At 53.8% G+C, this 13,467-nt stretch overlaps 1 protein-coding gene across 2 annotated transcripts; it reads left to right on the top strand.

Moving 5' to 3' along the window:
* Positions 1–225: 225 nt before the first annotated feature.
* LOC147194230 (periostin-like) lies at positions 226–12,734 on the top strand. Of its 2 annotated transcripts, XM_086130914.1 has the most exons (23): positions 226–454; positions 1,347–1,445; positions 3,675–3,739; positions 3,848–4,005; positions 4,090–4,254; positions 4,332–4,478; positions 4,557–4,698; positions 5,321–5,533; positions 5,622–5,756; positions 5,842–5,990; positions 6,240–6,376; positions 6,906–7,036; positions 7,118–7,248; positions 8,034–8,136; positions 8,230–8,297; positions 8,579–8,624; positions 8,704–8,739; positions 9,459–9,713; positions 9,789–9,824; positions 11,773–11,817; positions 11,962–12,048; positions 12,324–12,359; positions 12,453–12,734. In XM_086130914.1, exons 1-23 carry the CDS (start codon positions 321–323, stop codon positions 12,512–12,514), a joined length of 2,580 nt encoding a protein of 859 aa, XP_085987040.1. In that variant the 5' UTR covers positions 226–320; the 3' UTR covers positions 12,515–12,734. The 2 variants fall into 2 exon arrangements, with proteins under 2 accessions (XP_085987040.1, XP_085987041.1); XM_086130915.1 differs by lacking the exon at positions 11,773–11,817 and having other exon boundaries at positions 297–454.
* The last annotated feature ends 733 nt before the right edge of the window (positions 12,735–13,467 follow it).

The following is a 13,467-nucleotide window of genomic DNA, read 5'->3' on the forward strand; positions in this document are numbered from 1 at the left end:
TCAGTCCCTCGGGCCACCGCGACCTTTGCCCCGAATGCTTTGGAACATCATGACGACATCGCCGAACGCATCTGTCAACATGTCAATGGAACAGGCGAGGGTGTCCCGGGCGCTCCGGGATGGGATGGAGGTGTCAACCCGGTGGGGAGGGGCCACCGCCCGCCCGTGCTGAGCTTGGCTGGGAGCTGACGAGGAAGGTGGGGGGGGGGGGGGGGGGCTCGGCCCTGGATGTCGTTATAAAAGAGGCGCCCGGCCCACCGGCCCTCACACATCTCAAGAAGCGGGCCGCGTTTCAGGCTTGAAGAGAGCGCGCGCGCGTCATGACGGCTCCCGGGACGCTTGGGGTGACGACGGCCGCCTTGCTGCTGGCGGCGCTCTGCTCGCTGGCCGGCGTGGACGCGTCGGCCTACGACAAGATTGTCAGCCACAGCCGCATCAGGGCCAGGAGCGAAGGGTAAGGAGCCAAAGATCTTTTGGGGGTGGGGGGATTCTGTTTTCAAGAAAAAAAAGGAAATTATCACCAAAAATGAACCGAGAGAAAACACTTATTATTATGATGCTTCTGCTTATTATCGTTTTCATTCTAAAAAGATAATGTCATATGAGGGGGGAAAAAATGATTCTTTTTGCAAGATTTTTTTGTTTTTACGAACAGTCGGAGGAAAGAAAAAAGTTGCGCTTTTGATGAAAAATGTTCATTAAAAAAAATGCATCAGATATTTTAGGATTCTATTTCATTGTTGAGAATAGGATGCACACTTTTAAGAGCAAAATGAAAGTTTCCCATTTTTAAGATTAGAGAGCGTGCATGTGAGGAAAGAAGTTGCAGATTTGAGGAAAAAAAAAAAGTTGGGCCTTTTTCCGCCAAAGTGTAATATTTGAAGAAAAAAAAAGTCATGCAAAAGAAAAGCTCAACATTTTTTAGGCAGAACATTTTGATCTTTTTGTGAATCGTAGCTCCTATGTTTGGACTTTTTTTTTTGAGAGAGAAAAAAAGTTGTCTTGATTTGACTCAATTACATTCATGAAAAAAAAATTGCAAACGAGTAATGTCAACGAACAAACTGTCATTTTTGACAAGCGTTCCTTCAAGGGGACAAAAACCCCCCCCCCCCAAGGCTTTGAATGTGTTTCAACCTTCAAAACATTTTTGATACGGTCGAGAAGTTGAGGTGTCGAAATCAAAACGCGGCCCGTGAATTGATGTCCACCGAAAACGTCACACCAGTGACACCAAATGAAGCTTTGGAGCGTCTGCTTCCGTTGCGCGCCTTCTTTCTGTCTGCCGGCCATCTCATCGCTCAAACAACTTCCACCTTTTCTCCCCCCCCCCCATCCCCGCTTAGGCCCAACGTGTGCGCCCTGCAGCAGGTTCTGGGCACCAAGAAGAAATACTTCAGCACCTGCAGGAACTGGTACAAAGGCGCCATCTGTGGCAAGAAGGCGTAAGTGTGGCATTGCCGATGGGACAAAAATCTGGGTGGGCCACGAGCGCTATCAAAGGTTCTTAAAATCAACGTACACGATGACTTTTGAAAATCCCGACGAGCAACCAGATGTCATTCAAAGGCCGCCGCGGGATTTGCGGTTTCTCAACAGACGTCGGCGGCTGGCGTGGAAACAATTTTACGACGACGACGACATAAAAGGCCTCGAGACAAACACGCGCGCTCGCTTGCCGACACACTAACAAGAAAACAATAACGCTGGGGCAACAGTGACTCGCGCAAGACCTTCCAGCGCAAATGCAGGAAGGAACACACAAATTGCGCCTGATGAGGCCACAGGGGGGGCTTTTTGATTACTTGGCAGGAAAAAAAGAAAACATCTTAATCGGTGCCAGGCTCTTGCAGTGCTTTTGTGTGTGTGTGTGTGTGTGTGTGTGTGTGTGCGCTCTCACGTATTGACTTGTCAGACTGTCAAAATGTCAGAGTTGAAAATGTTTGACTTCATGCTCGGGCCTGGCTCCTGGAAGCTTTTTTTGTGGGTCCTCCCATGACAAACAGTTCCACCCAGTTCCCTGTTCCAAAGTCAACTCCCCTTGCTGGGCAATCCTGTGTGTGTTTTTGTTTGTTTTGTTTAGGTGGTATCCGGATTTTCCCCAAATTTGCCCCCGTTTTTCATGGCAAATCCTCCAAATGATGATCAAACTTTGAATCCAAGGAAATCCTCCCAAATGGTCGACTTCCTGTGTGAAATCGGACATGCGTCCCGAGACTTTATTGCGCATCCTTTTCTGATCAAATGTCCAAATCCCGGGCCGGAAATTCAACCGCCCGCCACAGTTTGGATTTGTCGATGACGATGGACCGGCCAAGTTGGCGCCCATCGATGAAACGATTTTTTTTTTGGGCCAATTCTCAATCTTTGATGGTAAATGAGAATCAAATTTTGAAGCCTTGAAATCTGGCCCCGCCCCACATGGTGGACTTCCTGTTCAATGTCAACCAATCAGCTTCTTCACAACTTTGCAGTGCAGTCATGTTCACCCACGGGCACTGAATCTTCAAAATAAAACTAAAACCATCCCACATTTAATGGGAAATCCCCCTAAATGGTCCTCAAATTTTCAAAGCGTGGAATTCCCTCCCAAATAACCGGCTTCCCGTTTCGTGTTTGTGAAATATCTTGTTGCTTGGGGTAACGGGTGTCTGGGGCAGATTTTGTTTTTCAAATTTTCCAAGGGCGCGACTGGGTGAGGTTTTTTTTTTTTTCCTTTGGTCTTTCCGAGTTTGTGTTTCATTTGCAGACATGTGGAGCACATCTGTTTGCCTGTCAGTGGGTGATGACATCATGGCTTCCTGATGTCCAGCTGCGTGCGCGGATATTCACACATCGGCCGTGTGTGTGTGTGCGTGTGCTCGTCTGAGAAAGTTGTTCAGAACAAGTCGTGTTGTCTATTAACTCAGCATGCGGTCCCCAATTGAGATGCTGGGTACTCCGGTTTCCTCCCTCATTCCAAAAACACGCACGGCGGGCTGATTGAACGCCCTCACTTGTCCCGCGGCGTGAGTGTGAGCGTCGATGGTTGTTTGTCTGTGTGCGCCCTGCGATTGGCTGGCAACCGGCTCAGGGTGTCCCCTGCCCAAAGACGGCTGGGATAGGGTCCAACACCCCCCCCCCCCCCCCGCCGCCCTCGTGAGGACAAAGCGGATCGGAAAATGGACGAATGGATGATTAGTGTCAGAATACCGAGCAGGACCCTCTTGAACTGCGGACTTTTACCGCTTAAAGGCTCAGAGCCATTTCACGCGTCAATACAAGAATCAAACGCTTCCCGTATGAATTCATAGAGACGACGAGCATGTAGTGTAGGAACGCGGAGAGTCAACCATTTACTGTCTAGAGCAGGGGTGTCAAACATATTTTATGTCGCGGGCCACTTCAGAGTCGAGGCTTCCCTCGGAGGGCCGATGCAAAATGTCAACGTTATGTATTACCCGTGACAATTTGACATTTCGGTCCAGATTTCGGCAAGGATCACGAACGTCGACACGCATGATTTGCTCCCGCGGGCCGCACGAAACGACGTGGCGGGCCGGATCTGGCCCTCGGGCCTCGACTTTGACACCGGCGGTCCAGCATTTGGTGTATTTGTGCCGGGAGACGTTGAATGCTGACAGTCTGACGTTTCCTGTCTGAATTTGTTTTTGTCTCCCGCCCCCCCTTCGCAGGATGGTGGTGTACGAGTGCTGTCCCGGCTACATGAAGATGGAAGGCATGAAAGGATGTCCCGCAGGTCAGTGCCGCATATTATTGACATATATTGGGGGGGGGGGGGGGGGGACAAAATCTCCTCTCTTCAATCATGACCATCTTCCTTGCTACGTGGGATTTTTGCCCCAAGTGTCTCCCATCGACCACGTGTACGGCACCCTGGGCCTGGTGAAGGCGCTGCAGACGCAGCAGTACGCCGACGTGTCCAAGCTGAGGGAGGAGATCGAGGGCAGAGGCTCCTTCACCTTGTTCGCCCCCAGCAACGACGCCTGGGACCGGCTGGACGCCGTGAGTAGCCCCCCCCCCTCCCCCACGGATGACGTCCCAGCCCCCCCGCCCCCCCTGGAAGAAGGCAACTGATTGTGATTGCAGAGCATTCGCTCGGCGCTGGTGGGCAACGTGAACAAGGAGCTGTACAACAGCTTGCGCTTCCACATGCTCAAATGGCGCCTGCTGACCAAAGACATGAAGGACGGCATGAGCGTCGCGTCGGCGTACGACGACTCGGGCCTGCGCATCAACCACTACGCCAACGGGGTGACGGACGGGCGGCCCTTGAGCTCAACCGCCGGCGGCGCGCCACCAAGCTGAAACTCTCGTTCCGCCGCGCGCAGGTGGTGACGGTCAACTGCGCCAGGATCGTCCACGCCAACCAGGTGGCCACCAACGGCGTGGTGCACGTCATCGACGACGTCATCGGCCCCGTCAGCGGCACCATCAAAGGCTTCCTGGATGTGGAAGACCAGCTGTCCTCCTTCAGCGTAAGAACGCTCTCCCCGAGCGGAAAAAAAGTCCCAGGCGCGGCAAATGCCAACGCGCGGTGAGCTTTGTGCCAGCAGATGGCGGCGTTGGCCTCGGGCGCGATGGACAAGCTGGACCGGCCGGGCCACTACACGCTGTTCGCCCCCACCAACGCCGCCTTCGACCGCTTGGGGCCGGGCCACCTGGAGCGCCTCATGGGGGACAAGGACGTCATCGCAGGTATCCGCGTCACGTTGAGCTTCAGCTTTGGAATGTTCACGGAGCAGCGTTGCCCTTGCGCCACGCGTTGACTTTGGAAACGCAAAACCGTCCTCGCTTTGGTCCGGACTCTCAAAACAAGCTTTGGCCGGGTTTTCGGTTCATTCCGTCCTCGGTCGCCGGACGTATCGGCGCGGATCGGCCAGGCCCGACTTGATGTCCGTTTATCGTTTAGCGATCCGTCGTATTCGTTTCTTGGGACGGCGTCTTGCTATGAGGAGACTTTCGACCTGTGGCGCAGAGACAAAGGAGCCAGATTTACGATTTGGCGGCCGTCCGAGCGTTTCGTCGGTCAGCCAGAAGGCCCGAGCGCCGCGTCCTCCGTGAGTCACGTCCTCCGCGGAGGAGTCCGTCACATTTGGCCCAAAAGTAATTTGGAGTTTTGGACGCGGGGGCGGTTCGGCCGGCTTACGGCGGGACTCTTTTCTTTGCTGCCTTGTACAATTGCCGATGCGGTTTCCTACGTAAACGAGCGCCTCGTTGTTGCAAAGGCCTTTTGGAGTTCGCACGCGTGTCACCGTCTCGCAGCGGCTCGACCGTCCCGATCCCCAACCCACCTGGCGTCCGCCGTCCCGTTTCGCAGCCCTGGTGAACTACCACCTGCTGAAGAGCGTCCAGTGCTCGGAAGCCATCATGGCGGGCTCGGCGTACGAGACGGAGGAGGGCAGCGGCGTGGAGATCGGCTGCGACGGCGACAGCCTGACGGTCAACGGCGTCAAGATGGTGCTGAAGAAGGACATCGTGGCCACCAACGGCGTCGTTCACCTCATCGACCGGGTCCTGGTACCCGACTCGGGTAAGGACCGGCGCCGTCGGGAGGCCGCCGCGTGACCGAGCGCTTTCAAATGGAACTGACCCCCCCCCCGCCGGCCGCCGCCGTGCAGCCAAGACTGCCGTGGAACTGATGGGCGAAGACCAGAGCACCTTCAGCGACATGGTGTCCCAACTGGGCTTGGCCTCCGCCTTGGGTCCAAAGACGGAGTACACGCTCCTCGCCCCCGTCAACGCGGCGTTCACCGGTGAGCCAAACGCCGCGACCTCCCGGCATCTTGACCAGCTCCCGCATCTGAAGCGGCCGTCTCCCCCGCCGCTCGCCTTTGCCAGACGAGGTGATGGCGACGGACCGCGCGCTGCTGAAGCGCCTCCTGCAAAACCACATCCTGAAGCGCAAGGTCACGCTCGACGAGCTCTACAACGGCCAGCTGCTGGAGACCACCGGCGGAAAGCTGCTGCGAGTCTTCATCTACCGCACGGTGAGCTCCCGCCGCTTGGAGGGGAGACAAACCAATGGCGTGCCAAATTCTTTGCGAATTCAATAAGAATCGCTGGCGGGCGAGCCGCGTCGCTCCCTCCGACGTCAACGTTGCCATCTGGCTTCGCTTTGCCGCGGATGGCGACGGGCCGCGTGAACGCTCGGCGGCCCGTCGTCTCGCAAATCCGTTTTTTTTTTTTTTTCTCCCCGGGGAGCGCGCTTTGACCCGCGGCGTTCTGGCGCCGTTCAGGCGGCGTGCGTCGAGAACGCCTGCATGGTGCGCGGCAGCAAGCGAGGCAGCAACGGCGTCCTCCACCTCATCAGGACCATCATCAGAACCTCGCACAAGACCACCTACGACATCCTCAAGGCCGACGGCCGCTTCAAGTCAGGACAAGTACTCCTTCGGGCGGGAATTTTCTCCGTGTCCCAAAAGTGTGTGGGGGGGGGGGGGGCACATGTGTTGGACATGCAAAACAAATCATCACATCATCGTATGCACATTTCGGTTGTGCTTAATGATCCCCAAAAAATCTGGAATGAGTTTGACAGCATTTGTGTCCAGTCCAAGACTTTTGGGGGGTTGTAAACGATTTGCTTTTTGGCTCGCTTTGTAATTACGGCAGAATTTTCCTGTCTCTTGACGTGCTGGAAGAAGAACGCGAGGCAAATGTTTTGGCTTCAATTTTGACGTCCAAAACAAGTTTCTGTTTTAGGTTCTTTTTAATGTCGCTCGATTTTGTAAATCCAACTTGGCTGTCACGAATGGAGACGGCGGGTCTAGCTGACCGGCCGAACAAAAAAGCCCCCCTTTGATTTGGACATTTAATGGAAAAGCTTGTTTATTTCCCGATGGTGACATCCATTTGTTTTGGTTCCAAAATGGCCGCCGCCGCCGCGTTTGTCACGAACGCAGCGTTTTCCTGGCCCTGATGGCGACGGCCAATCTGACCGAGCTGCTGGAGCGAGAGGGCTCCTTCACCGTCTTCGCGCCGACCGACGACGCCTTCGCGGACGTGACGGCCGACGACATGACGCTGCTGAAAAGTCCGTCGCTCGGCTCGGCTCGGCCGCGTTCGAGGCTCCGCCGAGCTGGCGGAGGAAAAATTTGGCTTTGCCTTCCGACAGGCGACCCGACGGCGCTGAGGACCGTCCTGCTCTACCACGTGGCCCCCGGCATCTTCATCAATGGCGGCCTGGAAGGGGGCGTGACCAATCTGCTCAAGACGCTGCAGGGCAGGAACCTGCACGTTTTGTCCGTAAGTTGAAAGCTAAATATCATGAAAAGATTTTTTTTTTGCAGCTGCAATTTTACCTCCACGAAAAAACGAGCTCCACCAAAATGAAACGCAACCTTATCGGCTCCTCGGATGTGATCTCTGGCGGCGTTCCCGACATTGTTCGGGAGCCGGCGGCCGTCCTTCCCGTTCTGGGGCGAGGCCCGAGCCCCCGGTCGGCCCCGCGGGGCTCGCCGCTGACGTCGGAGCTGGCGGGCGGGCCTGGACGAGGGGAAAGCGATCCTGGGGTGACTCATCCGGGCCTCTTGATTGCAGGAAGCGCCGTCACGAAGCAGACGGGCCTGCTTTCGCCATCGACTCGCAACCTTTTACCACCAGGAAGTCACTTCTTGCCTTCGCCAAATACGCCGACAAAGAGAGTCACGGAAGAGGGAATTGGAATCCGTGCTGCGAGTGAACTGCCTGCGAGTTTTTGTCAGCGGCATCCGCAAATTTTGGACTTTCGACATGTTGTCAGAAAGCTTTTAGAAAAATTTAAAGCCAAACTGCGATTGTCCCGAGAGCGGCTGACAGTTTCTGGCCGATGGTCGTCGCTGCGCCGGAGCAACCGCTCAACTTTGCTCCGTGGAATATTTTTTCCGAGTCGAATATTTTTTCGCTTCGAATTGAGAGTTAGGACCAGGGGTTGACGATGAGGGGCTTTAGCGCTTGAGGGTCAAGGTTAACGTTAGCTTTTATGCTACGCTAAACGCTTTGCGGTTGCTCCGAGGCAATCTACCCGAGAGTCTTCCTTTGTGGGTCTCCAGGTGAACAACTCCATTCACGTCAACTCCATGGACGTACCCGAGAGTGATCTGATGGCCACCAACGGCGTGATCCACGTGGTCAACAACCTTCTCTATCCAGCCGGTTGGCACTTTACTACCAACAGATTTTAAAAAAAGCAGCAGCGCCTGCTCCTCTCCGATGATGCCTGATTCTTTTTTTTTTTTTTCCTTGCAGACCTTCCGGTGGGTCGCGAGGACCTGCTGCTCCTCCTCAGGAAGCTAATCAAGTACATCAAGATTAAGGTGTGTGTGTGTGTGGGGGGGGGGGGGGCATGACAATTTTGCAAACAGAAGATGCCAGAATGTTAGCGGATGACAGAAATATGAGCGGCGACCGCCCAGCTGAACTGATACCGTGACGAAAACCGGCAGTGTTTGTGGTTGTAGCACAAAATATACCCCAAAAGATTTTCCAATTTCCCCACGAAACACAAAATTATCGAGGACCAATCAAGTGAACGTTGCACGGAGAAGATTGCGAAACTGCCACGTGACGACTCCCGCTTTGTTTTTGTTCTCTGCAGTACGTGTCAGGATTCTCTTACTCGGAGATCCCGCTCACCTTCCTCAGTAAGTCTCGTCCCTCTCCTCGGCCTGAGCTTCGCGTCGCAAAATATGCTCCGGCTAAAGCTCTTTTGTTCATCCGCAGGGAGGACCGTCACCGTGACAAAGTACAGCGAGAAAGGTAGGGGCTCCCGCTCGCGCGCTCGGATTGGGGCCTCAGTGGATCGGCAAAAGTCGGACCTCCCGGCGAAATCCATTCCGGAGTCTTCCCAGAAGCGTGGAAGCTCCGGAACTTTTCCCTTCCTGGCTTTCCCGCTCTCTTGTTCAAGTGTGGACCCCCAAAAGTGCCATTGCGGTTTTTTCATCTTTTCTTCGATGGCCTCTTTCGGGATTCCTGCCGCGATCGGACGGAAAAGATCCAAAGTGGAATTTTCGTGGATGGAATCCTGCCAAGCCTCCCGATTCCGTTGACGCTTCCTCCCGTCGACGGCCGCTCTTAACGTCCGGCGGGAGCCGTCGGCATATCGAACGCTTGGCATTTGGTCAGGAGCTCATTAGGGCCGTGAGCTCTGAGCGTCGGGGAACGCAGAGCGGATAAAGAAGGAGCTACTTAGAGGACACGGGAGATATCGGGCGGCGGTACCGCAGCCTGCGGCCGGCCGGCGGTTTCCAAATCATGCTTGACGTCATTCTTGCGTGTCAATAGACGCGAGGGCCGTTTTCCAAAGGCCTAACTTGACACGGTCAGCCCGGTCCTCTTGAGAAGCCCTTCTGCTCTGATTTCAAATTGCAATTTGAAACGTGGAACCGCGCCCGAAACCCCCGACCCGTCGACTTGTCCATGTGACCAGTGTAAATGTCCCTCTTCCGGTTATCGATGCTGGCGTTTCCTCCTCGCAGCGCCCGAACCGACCGAAGTCGCGCGGGTCATCGAGGAGCAACCGTCGCTCACCGAGGTGGCGGAAGGCAAACCCTCCATCACCGAGGTAACTCGGGTCACCGAAACGCAACCCGCGGTCACCCGGGTGGCGGTGGTGCGGGGCGAGCCGGTTGTCACCGAGCTAACGGGCGCGGTGGAGAGGGAACCCTCCGTTACCAAGGTAACACGAGTGATCGGGGAGCCCGGCGTAACCAAGGTGACCAGAGTCATCGAGGGTGAGACGTCCGCCTTCAGCCATCGCCAATGGCCTCCGAATGCTGGGAGATAATCCGGGACTTCTGAAACTTTAGGTGGACACGTGGTATCGGAAGACAAGACCGTTGCAGGTCAGTTCCGAGGATGTTTTTTTTTTTTTTTTATGTGGGTGTCTAACAAAAACGTCGTCGTCGTCATCACTCCAACTCGGTGCGCCTCTGACATCATTCTCATGGTGTGCGCGGGATATTCCCAAGAAAGTCAGACAGGCATCGGTAGCATCTGGAACTGGAACTGCAAACAAAAAAAACACCAGAACAGGAAAACTAAAAGTTCACGACTGGAGAAGTGTTAAGAATCAAAAGCGTACGCGAGGTTAACCGAAGACTGAATTGTCGGAGATGGTTAGCTTTGTCCCGTTTACAAAAAGCACATCTGTAAGTTCGTCGAAGACCGCAAATATTCTCCGCTGACGAAAACGTCGCTGTTGGGTTCGCTGAAAACTGATGTTCTGGGAAGAAAAAAAAGTCAAGAAAATCACGTAGGATGGTTTGAGGACTAAATCCGGCCCGGCAGGTCGGTTGAAGATGTTCTTCTGCTCTTTGATGTTCACCAAAATGTGCGCAAGGTGCTCGTTCCAAATCATAAAAAAAAAGTGTCTCTCGGGTTTGCTGTTCGCTGAAAAGAATGTTTATCCTTGGTTCATTGAATGGACGTTACTCGCAGTCATCTGGGCTGAACCAAAACCACAAGACTCGCACGTCAACTTTGTCGGCGACTCCAAAACGGTCCGCGATGTTTCCGCAAACACGGACGCTACGAGTGTTGACGAGACTTGAAAATTGTTGTTTATGACAAAGCGTTTTATGGGTTCTCCCTTCGAGGCAGACGCCTCATAAAGTTGCTCGGCGAGAGAGTGGCGCAATAAATGAGAAGCAATAAATCAGCTGTTCGGCCCGAGTCGTAAATGACGTCGCTGACGGATCGGCGGCTCGTCCGCGTTGTCGCTTTGTCAAAAGTTGCGTTGTCGCTTTCAACGCAGCCGGATGCAACACCGTGATGTTTGCATGTCTGACACATAACGTAAAAACACAGACGCCTCATCGGCCGCGTTGGCCCGTTACTGCCGTGTGTCCGCCATATTGGATGTGGCGGTCCATGGAGCGAATTCACAAAATGAATGCCTGTCATTCATTCATTCGCAGATTTGGCGATGAAACCGGTGCCCAAAATAAACCCGTGTTACACGGCAACTGAATCAAGAAGAGAAGGTTCTAGTCCCAAGAGAGGTTCCGCTTTCAAAGACGAAGGTTCTCCTTCCAACGGCGGATTCAATTTACCGTGTCCTACTGAGAGACGGTTGTCATCCGACGTGAAGCTTCTAGTTACGAGACGGGGCTCTTCTCCTCAGAGAAGGTAGCAGACGGCGGACAGAATTTTAGTCGCAGCTGAAGTTTCTATTTCCAAGTGAGGGTACAGAAGGTGATAATCCCAAGAGTGTTGCACCCCAGAGAAGATTCTAGTATCGAGAGAGGATGTTGATGCCCGGCGAAGGATTGAAAGAAAGTTCTCGTCCCGAGTGAAGGCTCTAGTCCTGGACAAGGGTTCAAGTCCCGACAGAAGATTTACCGGGAGAAGGATCCGGTCTCGAGAGAAGGCACTCGTCTCGACGGAAATCCGCTTGTCCCAAGAGAAGCTGCTCGTCTCAAATGAAGGCTCTTGTCCCGATGTACGGATCTTCTCCCAAGTGCAGGTTGAAGTCTCGAGAGAGGTTTTTAGTCCCGAGAAAAGGCTTTGGTCTCAAAGGGAAGGTACCGGTCCTGAGAGAGGATTCCAGTCCTCAAAGAATGTTTTCGTCTTAAGCGAAGTTTGTGGTCTGGAGAAAAGGCCCAATGAGGCGTCTGTGTCCGTATGTGTGCCGGTGCGGCGATGGCAGAAGCGTCCGCCTGTCCGTCCGCCTGTCCGTCCATCTCACCGTCTGTTGGTGTTTCGTAATGGCGGAGGTGGAGGCGGTAGGGTCTGTCTGTCTCTCTGTCTGTCGAGGTGAATTAATGGATTGACTCTCGACAACCTCCCAAGGCGGAGCGAAGTCCCCCGCGGAGTTCGAGCCGCATATCATCGAGGGTAGGGGCCCCGCTTGCTTTTCCCAAAAATCGACAGGAGTCTTGACTGTGCGTTGTGTCTTGATTGGATGCAAAAAAAATCAACCGCTACTTTGGATTGATTTTATCGGATTGATTTTTAACTTGGCGTGCTCGATCCACGCAGGGCCGGACTTCTCCAGGATCACCACCATCCACGGCAACCCCTCCTTGATAGAACAGGAGTCCGAGAGAATCACCAAACTCATCCAAGGTTTGTTTGTCGTGGAAGCTCCGAGGTCAGAACCTTTGGACCTTGATTGTACTTTCGTCTGGAAGAGTCACGATCTCGGCACGATCTACGCTATGCCACGGACGTTAGGTCCACTTGAAGACTTGAGATCTCTAAAGTCGATCGAAACATGCGCTTCGCGTTTGTTCTCGTTTGTTTTGATGGATCGGGGCGGTGGATTAAGTCAGAGCTCGGAGATTCCCCGCATGCGTTTGTGCACTTTCAAGATCACTAACGATTGTGTGTCCACGTCGCAGAGGGAGGCAAGTTTGCCGGCGTCAGGAACGCTCCAGGTAACGAAGCAAAGACGGCGGCGCTCGCTCACTGACCGCGGCGTGTGCACTCGGACTTGTTGTTGACTTCCCCTTGTGGTCTTGGGTCCTCAGCCGGCATGAGGAGGAGGAGGACCCGCTTGGTGAGGCGTCACCGCAAGACCGCGCCCCACTGAAGAAACCCGTCAGGCCCCGATGGATTCGCAAGAAGGCTCATCTCGGCTCTTATTTTTCTATCCGGATCGAACGATTGCTGTGATCAAAAAGTGACATGTACGAATTGTGATGATGGTGATGATGCGTTTTTAGGGCGTTCGATTGGTGCTCGCATTCACCCATTTGATATGTTTCAAACAATTACATTCATCCCAAGGTCAATAAAAGACATTTTCTAAATCCACGCAGTCCCGGCTGTCTTTGATCTTGATGGGAACGGCTCCGCTCTCGCCTCTTGAGTCCGAAATGTGTTTTCTGACGTCAAGTCCTCTTATCTATAATTGAATCGTCTTTGATATGAAGAAAAAGAGCATCTGGTCAACAGTTTAGCGTTTCATCTTTAACGAGGAACGTCTTTTCAATTTGTTGAAGACGAAATGGTCTTGAATAATTACGAAAAACCGCACGCGTGACAAGTACAATTTTCGTCGAAGAGTAAAATGTCTTCCTTGTTTTCCAGACAAAAAGGTACGTTGGGTTGGTTGACTCTTCATCTTTGATTTGAGGAAGAAAGTGACTCGTTTGATGTTTAAGAGAAAGCAGAAGGCACAGTCGGCGCCAAACGTGCGCCGACTGTGCGGGCTGCGAGTGCTTTCTGGAGGCTCTTTGATGTTTTCCAGGCAACCCATCACGGAAGCGCCTCCTGAAGCCTGGAAACGTCTCCGTTTACCAAGTCCCACGTCTCGTTTCTGAGCTCGGACCCCCCCCGCTGCGTCTCCAGGTGTCCTCCCGGGGGCCCGAGCCCGAACGTTTGGCCGGGCCGGGCTCGGCGCCCTTCCACCCGGTCCGCGTCCAGCTGGCTCAATTAGCGACGAGATGAAACTACAGAGGCCACATCTGCTTCATCTGGGCTGGGACTCGTCAAGTCGACCATGACGCAATACCCCAAGAAATGCGCCGGTCCAATTCCAAA

Source organism: Hippocampus guttulatus, chromosome 15, assembly GCF_054856545.1.
Source record: "Hippocampus guttulatus isolate MCC_2025c chromosome 15, RoL_Hgut_1.0, whole genome shotgun sequence".
NCBI lineage: Eukaryota > Metazoa > Chordata > Actinopteri > Syngnathiformes > Syngnathidae > Hippocampus > Hippocampus guttulatus.